We start from the raw sequence: 21,705 nt of genomic DNA, 5'->3' as shown, positions 1-21,705 counted from the left end.
CTGTCTGTGGATGTGGGTGGCTTTGATTAACTGTAACCAGTAAGAAATGTTGGATTTAAGTGGAATAAATAACCTTCTATGAGAAATCAGACAAGTTTCAATGCTAATTTGTCTCATTTCAGTGATATATTACCCACCACATACTTTGTTTAACCATCTAAATCTGAGACAAGGAGTTCATGAGCAGTTGTAGAAGATGGTGGATCATTTGGTGGATCATTTTCAAACAGAGGAAGCTGAGTTGTTTGGATAAAATTGACTTAACTCTGTAGTGCAGATTAAAGTAAACTCATTAGTCCACCTTGGATTGGTCTATCAGTCCCATTGTCTTCAGCCAGTGGTATGCTATTGATCCAGGGAGTCAAGTCAATCTAATCAATTAATTTGCAGCAGGCCAAGTGACAAGACCCACAGGTGACAAAACAGAAGTCTGCAGTCTAACTGCTCTGTTTCATGAACCCTGAATTAATTTTATGTTAAGACAGTTTGACATTTAATTCTTGGAGAAGGAGCTGAAATTATTTGTCCATGATAATGGGGTTTGGTTTATCTTACAAGAAAACATAAATATATATATATATATTTTAAACTTGCAGTCATCTGAACAAAATATGTGTTCAAATCCTGTTTTTTTTAACGCAGCACAACGTTGTATCATCGTGTACAAAATAAGTTGTTTTTGCTCTCTGAGAGCATCAGTGAGTGCAGTAAAGGGATGTTAGAGAGCCTGTGGAATGGTGAGCTCCTATTGGCTGCTGCGCGCCTGTATAAAGAGCCGCAGTGGCAAATTCAATCAGATCAACTGCGGGCATCCTCCGAAAGCGAAACACCGGGACGCTCGACCATACAGGGACATTTTCTGGGTTGTTCTGCTGCTTGTTTTTTCTTCTTTTTTTTTCTTTTTGACATTTTTCTGCTAAAGCGCTGGAGTTTTACTAACACCATGAAGGAAAGGAGAAATACACAGCCGCTGGTGGTGAGATGTAAACTGGTTCTTGTGGGAGACGTTCAATGCGGAAAAACGGCGATGTTGCAAGTCCTGGCGAAGGACTGTTATCCAGAGGTATGCTTTAATGTGGCTCATGTGTTTGAAAAATGAAATCAACATCTATGCACATAATGCAGTTTTGTATTTTGTTGATAATAAGTGATAAGTTCTCATTAAATGAGTGTGGAAGAAAAAAAAATCGGTGCGTCTGTTGCAGACAGTTTTCATGCGCATTTTCATAAAATTTCGTCCTCTTGGTTTATATTGTATGCATTTACGGTATTTTTTTTTTTAATTGCATAATCTTTTTTATAGGATGATCATTATAAATGTGTTACCGTTTCATTTTAAGTGCTTACTGGCCTGCACTGAATATGTGCAGCTGCAGTGATTCAAGTGATTGATTGATCCGAATTTCCCTCAAATTTAACATATTTTTAATTTGCTTATTATTTGATTGAGTCTTCAGTGCAGGTTTTTGTGTTGCACTAATTATCTAGATAAATCCCATTACCTGTAGCTGACTGACTGACACCTCCCCACTAATGGCACCATGTTGCTAATTGCTCCCCAGACCTACGTGCCCACGGTGTTTGAAAACTACACAGCCTGTCTGGAGCTGGAGGAGCAGCGAGTGGAGCTCAGTCTGTGGGACACTTCAGGTAACTGATCACCTTTCCTCTGTCTGGCCTATTATGGCTTTCCATTCTGCCTGCAGCAATGAAGGAGATTGGGATATTAGGCAATGTGCTGTGAATGTAAAGAGCATCTGCTGAAAGGAGAGCTGCGCCTTTGAATTTGTTCTCCAGATTTTCCTTTTTTTGGGAGCATTTTCATGACCCTGTTCTTATTGGAATAAAGGAGATATCATTGGAAGTGGTGTTTTATGACATAAAGCCTTATGGTCTCTTTGTGTGCACTTGTTGAACTGCAGAGTCTCTTTTGAATCATTAAATGGCTGCTGACTAGATTTCCTCTTATATCACCTGATGCATCTTTGCATGTGTCGGGGACTGACAGATCTACAAGTGCATCCAGCCCAGCATTCCTGTGCCTAATATGTTTCACTGGCAGAGAGACAGCGATTATTCCGCTTCACTTGCTGTTTTTGCTGACTTTGTGCTACATATGTTAATTTACACTAAGCGTGAAAAACAGGGTCAATGTGTCAGAGTGGATCTCCCCGGGGATCTGCTGTTTAGTGTGTTGACCTGGATACTGTGAGCACGAGTCTGCGGCACCTGTTTGATTCCCCTTCATGCTCGCTGCACAATGGTTTCTCTATGTGGCCCACATCCCCGTCCATCCACACTCGTGCTCGGATGTAGCTTCACACCACTAGGTCACCATGGCTGAGAAACCTGCATGTCTGTACAACAAATCCTTTACATAACAGACCCACTTGTATGAGAGGATGCAGTATTTACTCTGCTCTCATATTTTTTTTCACCCCCTTTTATCCAAAAGCGGTAATAGGAAAGTAGTGACTGTAATTCCCTCCCCAGACCAAATCCTGCTTTTTAATCCCAGACTGTGGACCTTTGGTCTGGCCAGCAGGAGTGGGCCTGGTGCCGGGGGATGATGGCAGCACAGAGAGACATCCTGTTGGGCAGGAAGGTTTTCTGGAGCAGACAGACATGAGGCAGCTCAGAAACTCTGGTGACCTGCATTCTCCTCCATATGCTGCCCCGGGTCACCCACTCGAACAGCATGATGTAGGGGATTAAGACTCTGAATAGGACCACTGGGCCACCCCTTCTGACCGACCCAATGAGCTTGAGATGCTTTCTTTCTTTCTTCCTTCCTTTCTTCTTTTTTTTTGTGCTTTCACTTTAACAACATGCAGCTTTACTGTTTGGCTTCCATTCCCATTTTCACTTTCTTCCTGCTCATATTTTGTTGTTTTTAACTCTCTCCTTCTCTCTATTGACCCCTTTCTTTGTCGCTCCCTTGTTAACAGTGCACCCTTTAGTTTCTGGCTAATTTGCATCTGTCACCCCTTAACAAACACATAGAATAATACACTACAAAATATAATACAGTATAAAATATGCCTATAGGATTTATTTTAATACTTTTCAGTATCTTTTTCCTCTGAGAGGAGAGCTTATATCACCCCCTCCTCCCCCTCATTTCTCATATAGATGACTCAGGCTCCTGAGCTATTTGTTGGTCGCACAATACAGTTTCCTCTTCTTACTGTAATTTGCTCTAATTGCGTGAAGTTGTGCCGCTGCAGCTCCACCGCACCGGCAGGGTCTCCTCATTATCCCGACTCCCCTTCATTGATCCAACTGACCTCATCACCGGCTCCACATGGCAGGCAGCTCCTTCTCCCAGCCCTGCCATGGATTTACAGACCAAAATCAATCCACCAGCTTTAATCAGCCTGCATGGCCCAATCGGACATGCAAGGGGAGGGAGACAGAGGGGAAGGCGAACATCGTCCAGTGGCTGTAACTCATGAATAGTGAATAATGAATCTCGTTATTGTGTTAGTGAGTAATTTATTTCAGGTTGAACAGTCTTGCTGATAAAGCCTTTGAATTTGAGACGATACCGTATACATTATCGTTTATTGTATGATATATAAGTGAGATTGATTTGGAATGAACCCCGAAATCCATTTAAGCTGATGAAACAATCTGTATAATTGTAAAAGAGAGGGATAGTTAATAGACAATAACCCTGTTAATGGCCATATATCAGTCATTTCTATTGGCCATTCAGCTTTTAGTCATTTTAGTCCTCTTTAGGGCCCCGATGATTATTTTCATTTTGATTATTCATTCAGTTATTTTTATGATGATAACACTTTACCCCTTTTTAGCATGTCTAAGCAGTATATAAACATTTAACAAATGGTTTATAACACACTATAACGTAGTAATAAGCAGATATCAGGGCATCTTAAATGGTTATTCATGTAGAGTATTTGTCAACAATTATAACTTTCCTGTGAAGACATATTTTGTATTATTGCTACTGTGTTTTACTATATTATTATTATTATCTGTTTATATAACAGCATCCAATTTTGAACCACTGTTTTGATAATAGAATAAATGTTTTAGTCATTTTTTAAGGAAAAGATTTTATAGGCTAAATGATGAATCAGTTTATCAAGAACATAATCAGCAGATTAATGGATCATGAAAATAATCGTTAGTTGCAGCCCTTATCCAGTTATGAATGTATGGAGTTACAGTTGTTGACAAATACATTGATAAATATACATATCTGTTTACAACTGCATTATAGTGTGTTATAAAGCATTTATTACATTTTTGTGTACTGCTTATAAATGCTAAAAAAGTGTGACTTAAAATAAAGTGTTTAAGTTTTCACTTTACAATGAAACAGAGAAAAGCAGCTGGAACCAGGAAATGTTTGGCATTTTTATTTGATAAATGACTATAAAAGAAAATGGTATTGAGTAATTTTCTCTTGATTAAATAATCACTTAATCGACTAATTGTTTCAACACTAGTCTAGGATAAGGCATTAAAATGCATACATTAATTTAAAGTACTAGTCTTGATTAATTTAATCCAGCAGGCCCAGTGATCTACAAGCCTTCAACATGTATTGTAGATTTTTACCTTTGACTCTGACTCTCTGCACATAAAAAGTTTAACATTTTTAAACCATCTGCTGTTTGACTCAACTTTAAAATCCAGAGTGCAATCAGCTTTGACAGTGTTAAGTTACAAAGTAAAGCTTGTCAACAGTTCAGTTGTGGTGATGCTCAGGAACAAAGAACCGTCCTCTCTCTCCCTGCAGGGGGCTTCAGCAGTGATTCTGACTGGCTTTGGCATGTGAAACCAGGGAACAACTGTCTGAAGCAATGTAGTGTGTTTTGTGGCCGGGGCTGTGAAGTCCGTAGTTATCAGCTGCAGCAGCAGCAGCAGCACCACCACCACCACAGCTCCCAGCCAGCTGAGTGTGGGTGGAGGGGCAGGGCTGCTCTCATCCCCAAATCTGTGAGTCATCCCATCACTGGATCATTAATCTGTCTGACCCCTGCATTCTCACTGTCGGAGAGGAGTGTGCTAATGATGGAGACTAGCTATGTCACTCAGTTGATTTAATACACATGCACAAAAATACACTCACTCATACACACACACACACACACAGAAGCAGAATCTCCCCTCCCCCACCTGCTCCAACACAAGGCCCTCCGTCTCGGCCTGTGAAGCCTACTTCCACTCTGGCCCAATTTCCACCTCGACACTTAGCTCTGGGCACCGTACCATCAAGACGGATGGAGTTTAGCTCAGCCGCAGGAATTTGGTTATGCTCTTTTCTTTTCCTTCCATTCCCCAGTTAGTCAGGCTCACTCTCCATGTTTCATGCCTCAGAAACTCTCCATCTGTTGTAGAGGCTTGCTGTTGAGAACAAGGAAGAAAGGAAACATTTGGGCCATGCTTAACTGCGCTGCATGTGCATTGATCTGTCTATCCAAGCCATTCTCTGGGTTGTTGCAATGGAGAGAAGGAGGGAAGAGAGGGGAAAGTGACAGAGACCGGTACTCTGTGATATCAGACTGCAGGGGGTGAAGGATTAATGGCATAGGAGGGCTCTTTGTGATCTGCCTCAGTAGGATACACTCCTGCTTTCCCTCCTCTCTTCCTCTTGGCTTTTTCTTGCTACAATAGAAACAGCTATTTCTTCCAGGATTAGAAACTGGGTCCTGGAGTGTCAGTAGAGCGCTGCAAAGGCTGCTACTGTACCCAAACAGCATACTGTGGAGCTTCAAATCCTAATATTTACTCATTTCATTTTTTAAATTTATTTCCTGAAAAGATGGGATACAAAGGCCTTCTGAATCATGCATCCTTTGTCCAAAATGAAAGATAAAATCAATTTCTGTGGAGGGTTTGAGTAACAAAAGAAACATCCAAGATGTCCCCCTGCATCTCCCATCCCTCTTGGCAGGGTAACTAATTTGTCAGCTTTAATTGCAAAGGCTCTTGGGCCCCCTGTGCAGCTTTCCATTGATTGCTGTATTTAGATCAGTGGCCATTTAATGCAGAATCACACCCAGGTTCCCAGCTGTGTGATAACCCTTTGCAGGAGATTGAGGAGATTTATAGAGCGCCCTGCCTCTGACTCTCCTATGAGATACCTCAGAGTCGCAAACACACACAAGACTCATCATCCCAGTGGTGCTAATTGTTTTGATTTCAATGTGTGTCAATTTTCACGGTGAGCGAAGTTGTCTCGCAGATGAGCGTGGCTTTTCTACCCTAGTCCTAGGTGTAAAATGGTGTTAAGGCAATAATGTAATTTGCATTCTTAAGGCGGCGGTGTCTGTCCTCTTTGTAAAAATACAGTCACAGTAAATCATTTAATCAGGATGTTTCCGTTAATTTTACTAATTAAGAGCAAAACAGTCATTTTTCTATCCAAAGGCGCGGAAACAGAGTTATCATATAACATACAGTGTGTCCCTTTGTTCCTGTGCAGCGATGTTTACTTTCTTCAGGACACTGAGCCCTGAGGAATTTCATCACAGCTTGTCATTATTCTCCTCACAGCGCCCGGCATCTGGCAAATTCAGTTTTACCCTTTGATAATGTGGAAAATCATTAAGTATTCATGAAACTGATCTATATGCACACATCCATGTTGTGTGTGCTTTTTCATATGTTTTCTTCTCATGCATTGTTTTCTACACTGTAAATCAATTAGGGCGGTTGTGTAATATCTAATGAGTGATTACACAGACTGCTTTTGTTATCTGTAGCTATAAGGGGAAGACTGAATCCCTTTTGGGATTCACATGGAGCCTAAAGTAAACATTTTAATCCCATTGAGCTGCTCCTCTTCTGTTTTCATCTTATTGTAGATTGGGTTTACCGCTGGCTACTGCCAAATTTAAATAGTGAGTGTATGTGTGTCATTAGGTGTGGTGTTGGCATGTGTTTGTGTGTGTTTGTGTGTGTTTTTTTGTGTGATGGGTGTGTGTCTGTGGTCCCCAACTCTGCTGCAGAACAGAGGAATGTCCCCAACAGTGGGTGGGTGGGCAGTTTGTGGTGTAAAATGATTGATTGGCAGTTAAGGCGAGCCTTTATGGAGAGGTGGGAGGAATGCCTGATGTCGATGGTGGATTCCAAGGCTGTTGCTGTGGTAACAGAGGGACTGGAGGTATTGCGCGCCGAGCAGAGGATTTTTGGGGGGGTGGGTGGCTTACTTAAGGATTCTGAGCATGAGTGGGAGCATCTGCCTGCCCCGAGCCCTACCGTTCCACTTGCGTAATCTACTGCAAGAGAAGATCAATGAGGATTTAGAGCTCGATTGTCATCTTCTCTCCCTCTGAAATGCCAGCAGAGGATATAGGAGCAGGGAAAGGAGCAGTTTCAGGGACAGCAAAGTGAGGCTCAACAGGAGAAGTGATACCGATTTCATATAATCCCCACAGCTGTATTCTCCCGCTCTGCCTCTGCCGCTCTGCTGCTCTATCACCCTTTTTGCTCTGACCAAATGCCTGTTGTTACAGCAATCGATTCCTGAAACAATCTTCACTTCAAATAAATTCATCTTTGGCTCAAATCACAAACTCTCAGCCCGTGGAATTAGATGCCACACAGGACACAATTACTTCAGTGGTTCTTGTAGCTTTAATTTTATTGTTGACCACATTTGCAACAGGTTATTTTAACAGAGCGTGTAACCTACTGAGTCCTTTTAGAGAGCAGCTCATGTGCTTTCACAGTTTGTTGCAGTTTTCAACACAAAAATGATTTAAAAGGAAAACCACAAAAACAAAATATGGTAGTGAGCTATGACTATCGACAGAAAACATAAAATAAAAGCAGACAAATACACATAACACACATAATTGTAAAGGACACTTACATTTCAAGAAGTTTCACCAAACCCACCTTGAACTTCCCGGAGATTGCACAACTCAACACACTGTCTTTTACCTTCAAACAGAGTTAAAGTTAATGTAAAACCTGTGCCATTTCTCTAGTAACGAAGTACAATAGCACAGTGTGGCTTGATGTATCCTAACATTACCTTGCAATTGAGAAACACAGTGGTCAACGGCTGGCGGCAAAATTCCAGGATATGAATTCCAGTAGTGTCAAAATAAACCATCCTGTTAAAATATCATCAGATGACGTCGTTTAAGTATTTGTGCAGGAATATTTTACGAGATATGTGTGTGTTTACCTACCTCTTTACACAACTGAGTCACAGCATCATCCACTCAAAATCAGCAATAGCAAGTGAGACTGTAACAGCCCACTTACAATCTGCCTCACATTTTACTTAGACTTAAACAATGTCACACTCAAAAGAAAACAACAAAGAACACATGGATTAACATCTGAATCAACAACTCTGAGAGCTATACATAGACTGTATAAAAATAATTGACAAAGCCACCGTCATGTCACCCACTGGTTTGCGGACTCCAGTTTCAAAGCCTCAAGTTTGGCATTTTGACCATCGCCATCTTGTCTTTTTGGAGCCAGAAATGATGAGAAGTAGCATATTTGGACGAGAGTGTGGAGCTGGGGAGAAGCTCCAACTACAGCACCTCACACACCGCTGTGGTAGCAACTTGTCAGTCACAAGATAGCCACGCCCTAATGAATACGCTGCTTTATCGCCTATTTTACTCTAAATGGGACCATAATTTACAAAATGAACATCATGCTATGTTGAAGAAGACTTGAAACCAGTGACCGAGATCATAAACTCATTAGGAAAATGTTTACTGAGGTAAAAATCAAATGAGAAGTAGAGTCATTTTCTCATAGACTCCTGTACAATTGGACTTCTTTTTGGAGCCAGTGGAGTCGCCCCCTGCTGGCCATTAGAAAGAATGCTGGTTTAAGGCACTTCCGCATTGGCTTCACTTTTCTTGTCTTGTCTTTTATCCACGTTAATGATTCTCTTGTTTCTGTCCTCCAAGGTTCTCCATACTATGATAATGTGAGACCCCTGTGCTACAGTGATTCAGATGCGGTCTTGCTGTGTTTTGACATCAGCCGCCCAGACACTGTGGACAGCAGTCTGAAGAAGGTAATGGCTTCAGTACTTAACTTTACAGTCATAATTCTCTTTTCTAACCCATTGTCACACACCTAATACCAGTAATTTCTTCAAGTGTAGCTTGTTGTTGTGAAAGCATGCTGCAGGACAGTGCCTGCAGTTATTATTTACTGTCTTTTTTTGTCAACAGTGGAAAACTGAGATCCTGGACTTCTGTCCAAGCACACGCATCCTGCTCATTGGCTGTAAGACCGACCTGCGCACAGATGTCTGCACGCTGATGGAGCTGTCCAATCAGAAACAGACTCCAATCACCTATGAACAGGTGAGAGAACACTTTGTAGTTTTTCCAGGAATATAGTCAATGAAGGATTTAAAAAAGGAACAAAAACATGTATGAAAAACACATTTTATATCCAACGAGAATCCTGCAATGTGATTACAGTGGTGAACTATAAATATCAGTCATTTGCTCATCCCCATTTGATCTTTTTCATGATGACAATGGGGTCAAGAACATAATTAGTCACCTGTTACAATGGCATTTCCTCCCTAACCTCACAACAACTCACACAAATAGAATACAATGACATTTTATTAAAGGATGTCATGAACGGCACCATTCATCACCTCATTTATTCCAGGGTTCTGCGATGGCCAAGCAGCTGGGTGCAGAGGCTTACCTGGAGTGCTCAGCGTTCACTTCGGAGAAAAGCATCCACAGCGTGTTCCGCACTGCAGCGATGGCCTGCATCAACAAGTTGCAGCCTCTGCCGAAGCCCAGCCCCACCCGCCGTCTCTCTAAAAGACTTCTCCACCTGCCCAGCAAGTCGGATTTGCTCTCCACCACCTTCAAGAAGGAGAAGACCAAGAGCTGCTCGGTCATGTGAGTGGAGACCTCTTGGGTTACAGTCTTCACATGCGACCCCCAGCCCCTGCCTCTTTGGTCTCGGGGAAGGGGGGGTGGGCACGATGGTTTTATCAGGGCTTCCTGCTGAATCCTTCCCTCACCCCCCCAGAAACCAAACATCCCTCAGAAGAGGTGGACACCTCGCTGTCCACTTGCTCCTGAACCTTTTAGCGCACATCCATCTTTTTCCACTACTGTTTATCTTGCTTTCCAACAAACAATATCAGTCAAGGTTTGATCATCGAGCTATCATTTTTTCACCTGTAAACAGTATGCAACTACAATGGTGTTACATCTGTCTGATTTTACTATCTCTAGGCACATGTTGATTTTGTCCAAATTGGAAATGTGCAACGTGTGACGTTTAATCTTGTGATGTAAATGCCTCTCAGACAAACTCAATGGATATTTTTCTAAGTACAAAAATAAATCCAGCATGAAACCGTCAGGAATTAGCAAAATCCTGTACATCCCTCTTAGTAAGGTGTGTGAGGTGTGAAATAGCTTGTCGTTGGTGTCCCCATTTAGGCCTGTGAAAGCACAGAGATGTAGAGTAAGCAGTGGGACAAACCGCAGTAAGAGCTATTACATAGAGAGGTGTTCTCATTGTCTCAGTGGTGATGAGAGCAGGGATATGAGCTGTTGTGCAGACAGCAGTCTAGACTGTATCAACCTGCATGGATTGTTGATGCATGGTTGTGTAGCTCTGGACAGCCCTGCTCCACAGGCTTTCAGTGGACTAAGTGCAGGAGGCAGAAGAGGCTCTGTGTGTGCAAAATGACCGTGAAAATGAGGACACACACACATAAAAAAATAAATAAATAAAGGGAAGTTTAGTTGGGCTTCCGCTGTCGCTGCTGTCACAGTCTGTTTTAATGTACTATTTCGGTGATGGGGCAGACACATTTTAATAGATGAGAAAAGATGCTTTTATTGTGACCAGGAGCATAAACAATAACGCAGAGCCGCTGAGTATTATTTATGAGACTGTGGCTGGTTATTGATGCCAGTCATAGTGTTATGAGGCATATTTAAAAGCATAGGATAACGTCTACCTAAGGCAGGCCGACTTCTAATGGGGAACTCTGGTTTGAAGTTTCAAATATTCCTTGGAAAAGATTTGTAGCATTGCAATGTTGACAGTTTTTCAACAATTCTCAAATGGTATTATGCAGTTTTGAAAAATGCCTTTCATATCATGTTCCCAGTCGTCATGGAGATTTTTTGACTACTGTAATATGCCTGTGGATTTCTCTCATTTGCATCAATCCAATGTAGCACTACCGACCTGACTCTACTCTTCCAAGATTTTGTGTTGCACACTCTTGTTAATCTATCGACCTCCAATAAGCAGCACTTAACTGTAGGTTACAATGACTACGGAGCAAAAATTTGACCGTTTTTCTGAGCTTAAATCTTTGGCTTCATGGTTATGTGTGTGTGCAGCATCGATCTCTGTGCTTCTAACCATAAAGCAATAATGATTTAAGTGCTTGTGATGCAAGGTAACCTGTGTGGCAATAAAGACGCAGCTTTGTGATTACTGTTGTGCTGTAGCGCTCCATGGACATCCAAGTTATGGACTGAAACCATCTCTGCTGTACAAAGAGGCTGCTGATCTGTGTTTGCCCCTCCTCCACCGGTATATAAAATAACCAATGATGATGTCGAGCTATGAAATAGATCAGAAAATGCGAATAAGAGGGAAGGATGCTCTTTGAGCTGAACTTTGCTGTCAATTTCACATAATCTTAATAAAAAGTATTGAGGCAGTAGACTTGAATAATAAATTGCTTGAGTGAGCCGTGTATACTTTTAACATTGGGAATCTGCTTGGAAACCTTCAAAAGTCTAACAATCATCTTGTAAAAAGGGCTAGTGTGTGGAAAAAAGGGAAATAATGTGGGACTAAGGAGAACAAGTAATCAAAATGCACAGGCTGGCCCTGTCCAAAGAAAGATATTTTTCCATTGTTTTTCTTTTTTGGTTGATGTGTATTAAGTTTTTGTCTAGTTTTTTGGTATTTAATAGCATGATGTGAGTCCCAGTGTCGTTTTGGAAATATCTCTCTGAGATGGTTAATGTGGACTGCCCCTGGTAGTCGGAGGAACTTAAAGTGTTGATTTGCACAAAGGCTTCCAGTTCATGGTCACACACCAAATTCCTCAGTATTGCCTAGCAACAATTCAGCATAGGAAACAGAGACTGGCTCTTGGGTTGGTTGTGCGGACAGAGAGGGTTGGCTCACGAGCAGACATCCCCACATCCATTATTACAGCGTCAGTTACGCATTTATTGCCAGGCTTGTTCAGAAAAATACTTTGTGATATTGTTTTTTTTTTCGGGTTAGGGAGCTAATGCCAGGCCTTCTGAAGATGGGATAGATGGGCGGCTCACGGACCATGTCAGTTAATATGCAGCCTTTGTGTTGTAGTCAGTGTGTGGTACAATGGTGCAGTCAATCTCCTAAGCATGTCCTATTAAAGTTGTATGATTGTACATACCGTCTCTTGTTTTATAATTATTGTTAGGCATCTTGAAGGATGCCACATGAAAATATTGTTGATGTGAATATTTATTTAGTAGCTATTTTTGCCTTTTTTTGTACATTTACATTTGTTTAAAATCTATTTTGGGAATTGATTTTTTTTTTCTCTTTTTGTTTTTTGTTTTTTGCTGTGTTAAATAAAGCTTGCCCTGTCTGGCACCCTTGAATTGTTGTTCTCTCGTCATTTAAAACATATTACACACTAAATATAAATATATAATATAAGGTACATACTGTATATTAAGATATATAATAGATCTAATTACACCAACTTTATGCATCATTATGATATACTCATCATTACGAGTTCATCAAACAATCACATAAGGTTGTTGAAAAGCTTTACACATTTAAAAAAAAAAAAACTTATGAAAATGTGGCTCATATATTTCATACCCTTCTATCATGTGCTGATCACAGTCTTGTGAAAGTGTTATAATGGAAGTGAACAGATTTCTCCAGTAGTGTATCACTTCAATCATCTCTGTAGTAAGTGAGCTGCTTATCTTTGCCGCTCTGTCAGTGCTAATAATTTCTTTAACAGGCTCCATGTCACTGCATGCATGCAGAGCATGTCTCATTAAGGATAGAGCTAATTTAAACCAGGATGGGTGTGGGATTACTGTCATTTTCTATTACCTCAACCCTGAGATCATAGTCAGTGATGATCAGGAAGTAAGTATGACAGACAGACTAATGACAGACTGGGGAAAGAAAACCGTGTCAGACTCAAATGTGTAAATGACAATAATTAACAGCATAGTAAGAATGATATAAAGGGTTCTAGTTTTAGATAGATAGATAGATAGATAGACAGATAGATACATAGATAGACAGAGAGAGAGAAAGATAAAGCTAGCTAGCTAACACTTGGCACACATTCATCCTTACAGGTTGTTGGAAATCTTTACGGTTTCACTGTCTCCTCTGAAGATGCTTCTCTCATCTGTCTTCAAACGCACCACATCTGGTCCCTGCCAGCTGCAGAAGAGTCTGAAACTGGCCTGGTGCCACAGCATGTGCCAAAGGTGCCGGCAGACCAACCAGCCCATGTGCCCTCACATTGCCTCCTTTTTCAATGCTACAGACTCTAACTAGTGCCAATCAGCTCTACGCAGTGAGTGGCATCTGCAAGGTAGTGTTGACTTGTAAGATTGCTGCAAGCTGCAGGCAACCGTGATGTTTTTCTGCCTTTATTTAAGTGAACTGGTTGCAAAGGAAGCAGCCATGTTTGTTGTGTGCTGTATAGGTGCACATGTTAGCTTGTACAAGGACATGTTGCTCCTGTTACTAGTCAAATGTACAAACATGTCAGCTCTATCCCAAAGACTGAATGATGAGAAAACAAGGTTTTAATGTCAGAGTCTGGACTTGGCGAATTCAAAACTTAAAAGACATGGCTGGTGTCTGCCTTACACAGAACTGCTCTCTGAAGAATGAAAATGTGATTGCTGTTACGTCTTTGGAGACGTTTCTAAACAAACGAATGTGCCCAAACTATTTGTGGTGAAGGAACATGTCACCCAGTGCAGCAGTGTGGCTCACTGATGTAATTTTAATAGTTTTTGGACAACAACAGAGGTTTACGGCATAGAGGAATAAGATATATCAGGCTTTGAATACACACACAATACTTGTAAGTAGGATGAGTTCATTGTTTGTTTGGCCCTGCACATGTGATTTCTTGACAATAAGAAAAATATAGAACATTGCCTGCCTTATCCTTTAATGTACATATACATCTTGACCAAAAAAGATTTATGTCATGGTGATATAAATGGGATCAGACAGGGGACCAATATTCCAGCAAATTTAGGATCAGGATATAGGGCATTGTTAGGAACTGTTACAGGTTAAATAAATCACCTAAAATGTGTTTTCCACCTTCCTTACAACACTCTTCTCATTAAAATAGACTGAAAAACTGGTGTTGGATGTTGAACCTGACCTGTCCTCAGATCAGAACTTATACAACAAACCCCTTCCTGCTTTTTGCTACAAATACTCTGCTGACAAAAAACAAGATGATTCATGGGACATCACCGGGGTGAATACTGGAACACCTGAGGTAGAGACTGACATTGTGCGCATGCAGGCACACACACTGGGTGTGAGGACATGTAAATGGGCCACATACGCTGCTAGTTGTAGTAAATTAGGCCAACATCTGGACAGGCACAGAGAGTTCAATTGCCCACTCAGCTGTGGCTTGTACCTCGAGGGCTCGGTTGAGGAGAAGTGGCATCATGGCACAGTCCAGTGAGCTTTTAGGATCGACCCTGCCATTTTGGTAAGTCTTTGCCATACACAGCCACCTTAGAAAAGTTCTTTGTCTCCAGCACAAACAGCGGGTCACTTTGACCAAGGATTACTGTGTTGCCATGGACAAAAGCTGGAGAGGGAGGGCATTTACCCACACAAAGCCAATTTAATGGGCTGTAAAGCTCAGTGGATTAATTCTGATTCACACACATTTTCAACTAATCAGAATATCAATTCACATCACAAAATTAAATTCATATGAGTGGTAACATCATTATCTTGGTGCTGACATTTAAATCAATTAATTAGAATCTAGATTGATGTTGGAGGATGCACCAGTATTTTCCTATCACTTGTAGTTATAGTGACTATATTCTAGTTCAAAGATATGTGCAACCAGGGAAAGAAAAAAAAGATTTAGACCTGACAGCTTAGTACAATGAGTCAGTGTTCAGGACTGGACAGTGTTTCTTCGGGTCTGGATGGTGGAGTACAAAGGGTGATCTGAGGGGAGTTATGCAGCACTGAGTGGACAGCCCTCAGTGCTGTTGTGTAATATTAACATCATGTTCTGGGTCCACAGATAACTCTCTGCAAGGACACAACAGAATAACAGCACATTGCAGAAGTAAGCTGTCACTTTATGTTTCCTGTGTGTGTGCGAGCAAATTCAAATCTGCCATATTGTCATCTTAGAAAAAAAAAAAACTGTGCTCATGAAGCGAAAATTGTGTGTATCCATCTACACGCATCTGTTCAGATATGTGCTAATCTTTGATTACTGATGAGGTGTGATGAGGTGTCGAGTCCTGCAGTGTGCTCTCTCTCTCTCTTTCTCTCTTTCTCTCTCTCTCTCTCACACAGACACCAGATTCTCTGCCTCTGCCGCAGTGCAGGGCAGGGCCAGAATATCCAAACCCATCAATTTCCAATTCAGCCAGTATTGCTCACAAAAAGAGGTAGTATATCAGCATTTAACGGGATGTGATCACAACATTTCTACATTGTGTTGTTTATCCTTTTTATCCTTACAAGCTCTTTACAAGCCGCTGCAAAGGCTGGCGGTAAAATCAAGATTTTTTATTTTCAGATGCAGTCTCAAAGGTTTTAGAGTTGAGTGTCTAGAGATTCATGACAAACTCAAAATATTCTTTATACACATTATTTACCTTTTGATGACTTTCAATAAAATCCTCTACAAACATCCTCTGAATCATCTTTTTAGTAACTGTCCATCTAAACAGATCTTCCCTCCGTGTCTTTGTGCTCACTGAGGACTAAACATTACGTTGCAGCCCCCACCTCTCTGCATGACCTCTGACCTTAAACTCCCTCCTGTGGCTAAACCTACGGCTCCCCTAGAGCTCTCTCTTGACCTTGTGTTTCCCTGGCAGCACCACCAATGAGCTCAGTCAAATGTGAGCAATTGTTTAATGTTCCCAGCGGCCACAGTGGTGAAGCACAAGTTGTTCCTTTGAAACTGAACTGGTTTTTTTTTTGTTTTTTGTTTTTAAAGGAATCAAGAAATCACTGTGTTGTTTTGAGGACACATCCTTATGTTTTATCAGCCAGAAACATGTCTGTGGCACAAAGTCATGCAAAATGAGGAGATGTGGGCCGGATGAGTAAACATCGGTTTATTATAATCCTTATATGCTATGTGTGTGTGTGTTAGCATCGTCTCTGATGTGTGTTTACCTGATCTTATTTGCTGGAAGAGAAAATTTTCTCAATCTTCACCAAATGAAATGACAAGTATTTTATGGTGGAAAATACTACTGTTATTGTTATTATTTATATGGTACTGCCAAGGGGCAGCAGATGACAATTAGCTGTTAGATGTTGATGCAAATTAGCTGTTAGTTAACTCTAGTTAAATACATCAAATGGCAATGTACGTGTTTAAAGTATAATTCTAGTTTATGGTTTCTTAATAACATTGTAATCACCAAGTCACAAGCTGTCAGACGATCATACAGATTCAAACTCTTTTGGAAGAAAGTTTTATGAACTGGATTTATCCTTTAACATTATAGATGGTCCTTTAGAAATAGATAAAATACATTTATGTATTTATGTATATTTATGTGTGTGTTTGTGTTGGGGACTCTATTTGCATGTTTCAAAGCACTAATCCAAACCTCACATCCAAAATATTAACGCCATAGGCAAACACACAAACAACATGCACATGCTCTGTGTCTTTTTCTTTGTGATCACTGGGCAACCGTACACAAAGGCCGAGGCGTGCTCTGCTGTGCACAATGTGACACTGTCTGAGCTCAAGAGGGTGAGGAGGAGCACTGGGCTGTACCCTAAAGACACAAACACACACACACACACACACACACACACACACACACACACACACACACAGAGTGGATTTGGCAATGGGCCACATCCTGCGTGTGTCTGCACAAGCCAAAATAACATGTCGAGATCCAGTACAGCGCCCATAAGCACCGTCCCCTCAGCTGCACCAGTGGAAAAATAAGCAGGGCGAGATGCTTTGTCCTTCATGCTCCCTGTGCTGATTAAAATGCTAGATTAGGTCAGCTGCAGCAGACTGAGTGCACAGCAGTGATAATTACTCCATAATTACACCATATTGTGTCCCTGCCGTGTTTCACCACCACCATGTTACTTTTTACATAGTGGTCATGTGTATAAGCACTAATTGCACACATCAAAGCAGTGAATCCATATCCGGCACCCTAAATTGATAGTGAGTCCACTCTGTAACTCAAGATGAAAACATCAGAAGCCATTAAAAGGACCAGTGCATTCCTCTAAAGAGAGCATGTCTCCATCAGGGATAAGCATGCATGTATGTGCGTGCATGTGTGCAACTGTTATCCTTAAGGTCCCTGCAGCTATGAGAGAAGTATTAGCAGTGGGGGGAAGGATGGGAGACAGACAAAAGGGAGGCCGAGGCTACTGCAGGCAGCACTCTGCTCATTTTTATCTCCGCCACTCCTCTTTAGGGAACCATGGCTACAGGCAGGAGCATGTGCCTTTAGTGGTTTGAGGGAGTGTGAGGTGTGTGTTCAGCTTAGTCCAGGATGCACGCAGGACCAGAGGGCCCTCCCGCTGAGCAATAACTCTCCTGCTCTTGCCTGGGGGGGTTGGGCGGAAAGAAATGAGGAGATGGGGAGTGAGCAAAGGCCGTGGGGGAGGGTGTGAGAGGAGATGGTGGGATATCTTCACTAGCTCAATACATTTTAGTATAAACTTCATCCCTATTTTACTTCAAAATGACATAGACATGAGAGAGAGGAATGCTATATGTTTCCCTTGCTTCAAAAGAGACGGACACTGGAGTGTTAAAAACAGAGAGAGAAAAACTGAAGCCAGGCAATGACATTGATCCTTAGTGACAAGGGAGCTGTAAAAGCACTGAGAATACACACACTAGAGGGATGTTCTTGCATGTACATACTCAAAGGGGGAACTGAAGCATAGAGCCAATGCAGATTACATAAGCACTGCATTGGGAAGGGGTCTTTGCTGCCTGGCAGCATCCACAGGAAACTAAAACAAGCCAAGTTACAGTGCAGATCAAACAGACAACTTATGAGGACACATAAGAGAAGCTAATATGGTCACTATTTCTTATGAGGCAAGCAAACTAACAAGACTCTGTTATCAATGTAATGATTAAATTGATTAAATTCACATATGACGTGCTGATCTACAACAATGCCATTGCAGGGATTTGTTGTCATGACAACAACAGGTAGCACATCTGTGATAAAAGCATGTTTTCATAGTCTTTTTATTTTTTTTTTTTACAGATGAATAGAAGAGGAAGATGCATACAATGCATAGATTTTTGAAGGAAGCAGTGAAGCTACACAGATGACTGCAGTGTGCATCTTCTAGACTTACAGTATAACAAAGGTGTCGAGTCGGGTGTAGATTTACAGTATGAGTCTCAGTACTGACTTACAGCAGTATGTTACCCCTGCACTGAATACTGAAGCAACAGTATGATACATGTGAGACAGTCACTGAACTCGGTAAACATGAGTCCTGCGTGCCAGAGTCTGGGTGAGTATGGCCTAAAGTCTTCTGTCAACCTGAGCCATCCATGGCTGTGCCAGCTCCACTGTGTTCAAGGAGCAGGAACACAATTAGTCGACAATCTTGCTCACTGTTAGACTGGAGTTTAGAAGGTCATGACATTTCTGTCTGTGGACCTGTCATACTTGTGCCAACTAAAAATTTATGCAAATGACAAATTCAAGATTGTGTTACTCAACCACAGAAATGAGCAAATTCACAGGTCAGAGTTCACATTTGTCAAAACAGCAGACTACAAGACACATAATAAATGCCAAGCAGCTTGGTTCAGCACGGAAAAAAGATCAAATCACACACAAAATGCTTCAACATGTTTGGCTTATAGAGTGTTAGTATAATTGCCATCACTCATCAGTTTGGGTCCATGAATACATCACATCCTGTAGCAAGATGAAAATTTACTGGACTATTGATGCCCCGGTTGCTAAAGAGGAGGTTGTGGGATTATTGTTGTTTGATATTCCTGTCTAACAGGGAAGAATATCTTATTACCTCCTTTACTTCCTCACGTTATTTTCACCTATATTTTCCTCCATTCTCTCTCCTCATTACACAATAACACAAGCCCCGATGCACATCATAAATAACGAAAGGTTCTCTGCGTGAGTATACATTTAAAAGGTAGGTAAGAAAGTACTTTGAGATAAAAGAGAAGTTTTTAATCAATGCACGGTCTAGATCCTGGAATACAGTCTGTTACTATGCAACACAGCAGCTCCAGAGATATTCCCGTGGAGGATTTTCATCCGCCCTCTGTCTGTGTGCTCCCTCCCAAAGCTGTTTCTTCTTTTTCTTCTTCTTCTTCTCTTTGACTCACATATTCCTGGGTTTTTGATTCACAGCTGCTTGGGGTGGCGTCTTTGGTGAGTAAATATGCATTTTCTTCCAGTAGCTATCCTTTCTTCCTCGACTCTGACTGTAGAAGGCAGGAATACTACACCATGGCAATATGTTAATGTCTTCTCCATCTCTCCATTAATTATATAATTACTGAGATGGCTTTTGATGTTCAAAAGAGCTTTTAAGTGGAGACAAAATATTAATACTTGTGTGTAACTAATATTTTATATCATATTATAATACTCACATTTGTTTGGTGATATTTGGTTTGAATAAAAAAATATTTTAAATCTTGGAAATCGTGAAATTAAGTAAGCAATCTGAGGCTTAAACTGGGTTTTAGACATGACTGTCTGCCAGGAAATTAATTCAATTTTAAATATGAAAATGATTTTCCACAAAGTGAAGCTCTACTACCCTCGAGATTTCGTTATTCTATTGGGGTCATGAAAGATTACTTAAATTTTGTTAATGTACCGGCCTGTAAGTATAACCTGATTTTTAACTTTACCCTGTATCTTATTCAGGCTAAAATCGGGATACCAGTTGGCCCGTGACTATGAAAATGTACCTTATGACTCACACTGATTTATATATCATACGAGGACACACACTGGCGGGAATGGTTACACACACAACATTCTCAACTCTTGCTATAATTATCTGACATGATTAATCTTTCTGTTTACTCTTACGATTCAACATCTAAAACTGCTGAGTGAGCTGTTTGTTGCCATAAGCTGCAGCTGTTCCATTTGCTAATTGTACGAACTCCTGCTGGGCCCCCCGGAAGTGTGACGTCTCTACATCAACAAACCACAGGTGATGAAGGTGCCCACTTCATAACCGCAGAGGACTTTTCTGCTCTCACACAGTTAACCTTAAGATCCAGCGGTTAGAGACTGGTATTATTTGTCGTGATAGTTCTGGCTGATCTTCTTTGGATCTGTATCAGGACTCTGCCTGGGTGCTTGCTGTGGATTATAGTAGAAGAAACAGTTACATCACATAATGGTAAATAAACTCTTTGTGTGGCCCACAGTCTCTGCCAGCACTGATGTAAGTGCACTCAGCTGCCGCAGAGAATACTTCTTCTTTCACTATCAGCTTATTACAGTTTAAGACAGCAACATGAAATCTACAGTTAAGGGAGCATAAAGTTTTTCTTCAGCTGGTCGGTATTTATATCTACACTGTGTATTCCATTTGTGAAGCCTAAAAGGTTGTGTACAGGATTGTGCCTAATCCCAATTTTTATAATCAAGATGCTTTCTATGTGACAGCTCTGTGGAAAACAACAGGTTAACACTAATTAAGGGTCCAAGCACCAAAGGTGTAGTTTAGTCTGGATATGAAATGTTGTAAAAGGTTTTGTACAAATCATTATTATTATTATTATTATTATTATTATTATTATTATTATTATTATTATTATTATTATTATTATTATTATTATTATTATTATTATTATCATGCACTGAAAATGTCTGGATCTCAGAAACCATAAGACATACAGAGCCCAAACTTAGCATATAAATCACATCATCTGCCCACATGATGGCGCTATAATTAATATTTTCACATTTTTACGTGTAACTTCCAAACCACATGACCTACAAGCAAAATTTCTTTTCCTGTCCATTCTGTGGATGATTTTGCATCATTTGGGAATAGGAACCCACCCTCTCAGATCACGTGATTTTCTGCCATTTTGAATTATGTCCGAGCCACTTAAAAACTTTCGCAGCTTTCAAATTTGATTCAATTTTTACTAAATTTCACACATCAAAAGTCAATCAAGCCACACAAAAGGTATTCATTTTTGTTTTGATACTCTGTTCTGTTTTGAAATTATATATTTTTAAACCTGTGTCTTTAAGGTCAATTTTACATAAATGTTCATAAATCAAAATCGACTCAAGCTATTGCAACCAAATTTGGTGCATATGTTTGGATGCTAGCTCCGAGCTTTGCTCCACAGTCTTGGTAGATTCTGTCACTAGGGGGCACCAAAACCTTAAATCTTTAAATATCATTAATGAAGACATGATCCATGGCCCT

The 21,705-nt window shown here is 40.8% G+C and overlaps 1 protein-coding gene across 1 annotated transcript; it reads left to right on the top strand.

The window, feature by feature from the left end:
• Positions 1 to 811: 811 nt before the first annotated feature.
• rnd1b (Rho family GTPase 1b) lies at positions 812 to 12,618 on the top strand. Its single transcript, XM_044352997.1, has 5 exons — positions 812 to 1,063; positions 1,563 to 1,650; positions 8,922 to 9,031; positions 9,192 to 9,326; positions 9,646 to 12,618. Exons 1-5 carry the CDS (start codon positions 944 to 946, stop codon positions 9,889 to 9,891), a joined length of 699 nt encoding a protein of 232 aa, XP_044208932.1. The 5' UTR covers positions 812 to 943; the 3' UTR covers positions 9,892 to 12,618.
• Positions 12,619 to 21,705: the final 9,087 nt, after the last annotated feature.

Source organism: Thunnus albacares, chromosome 5, assembly GCF_914725855.1.
Source record: "Thunnus albacares chromosome 5, fThuAlb1.1, whole genome shotgun sequence".
Lineage (NCBI taxonomy): Eukaryota > Metazoa > Chordata > Actinopteri > Scombriformes > Scombridae > Thunnus > Thunnus albacares.
The sequence above is the reverse complement of the archived record's forward strand: the minus strand, read 5'-3'. Positions and strand labels throughout refer to the sequence as shown.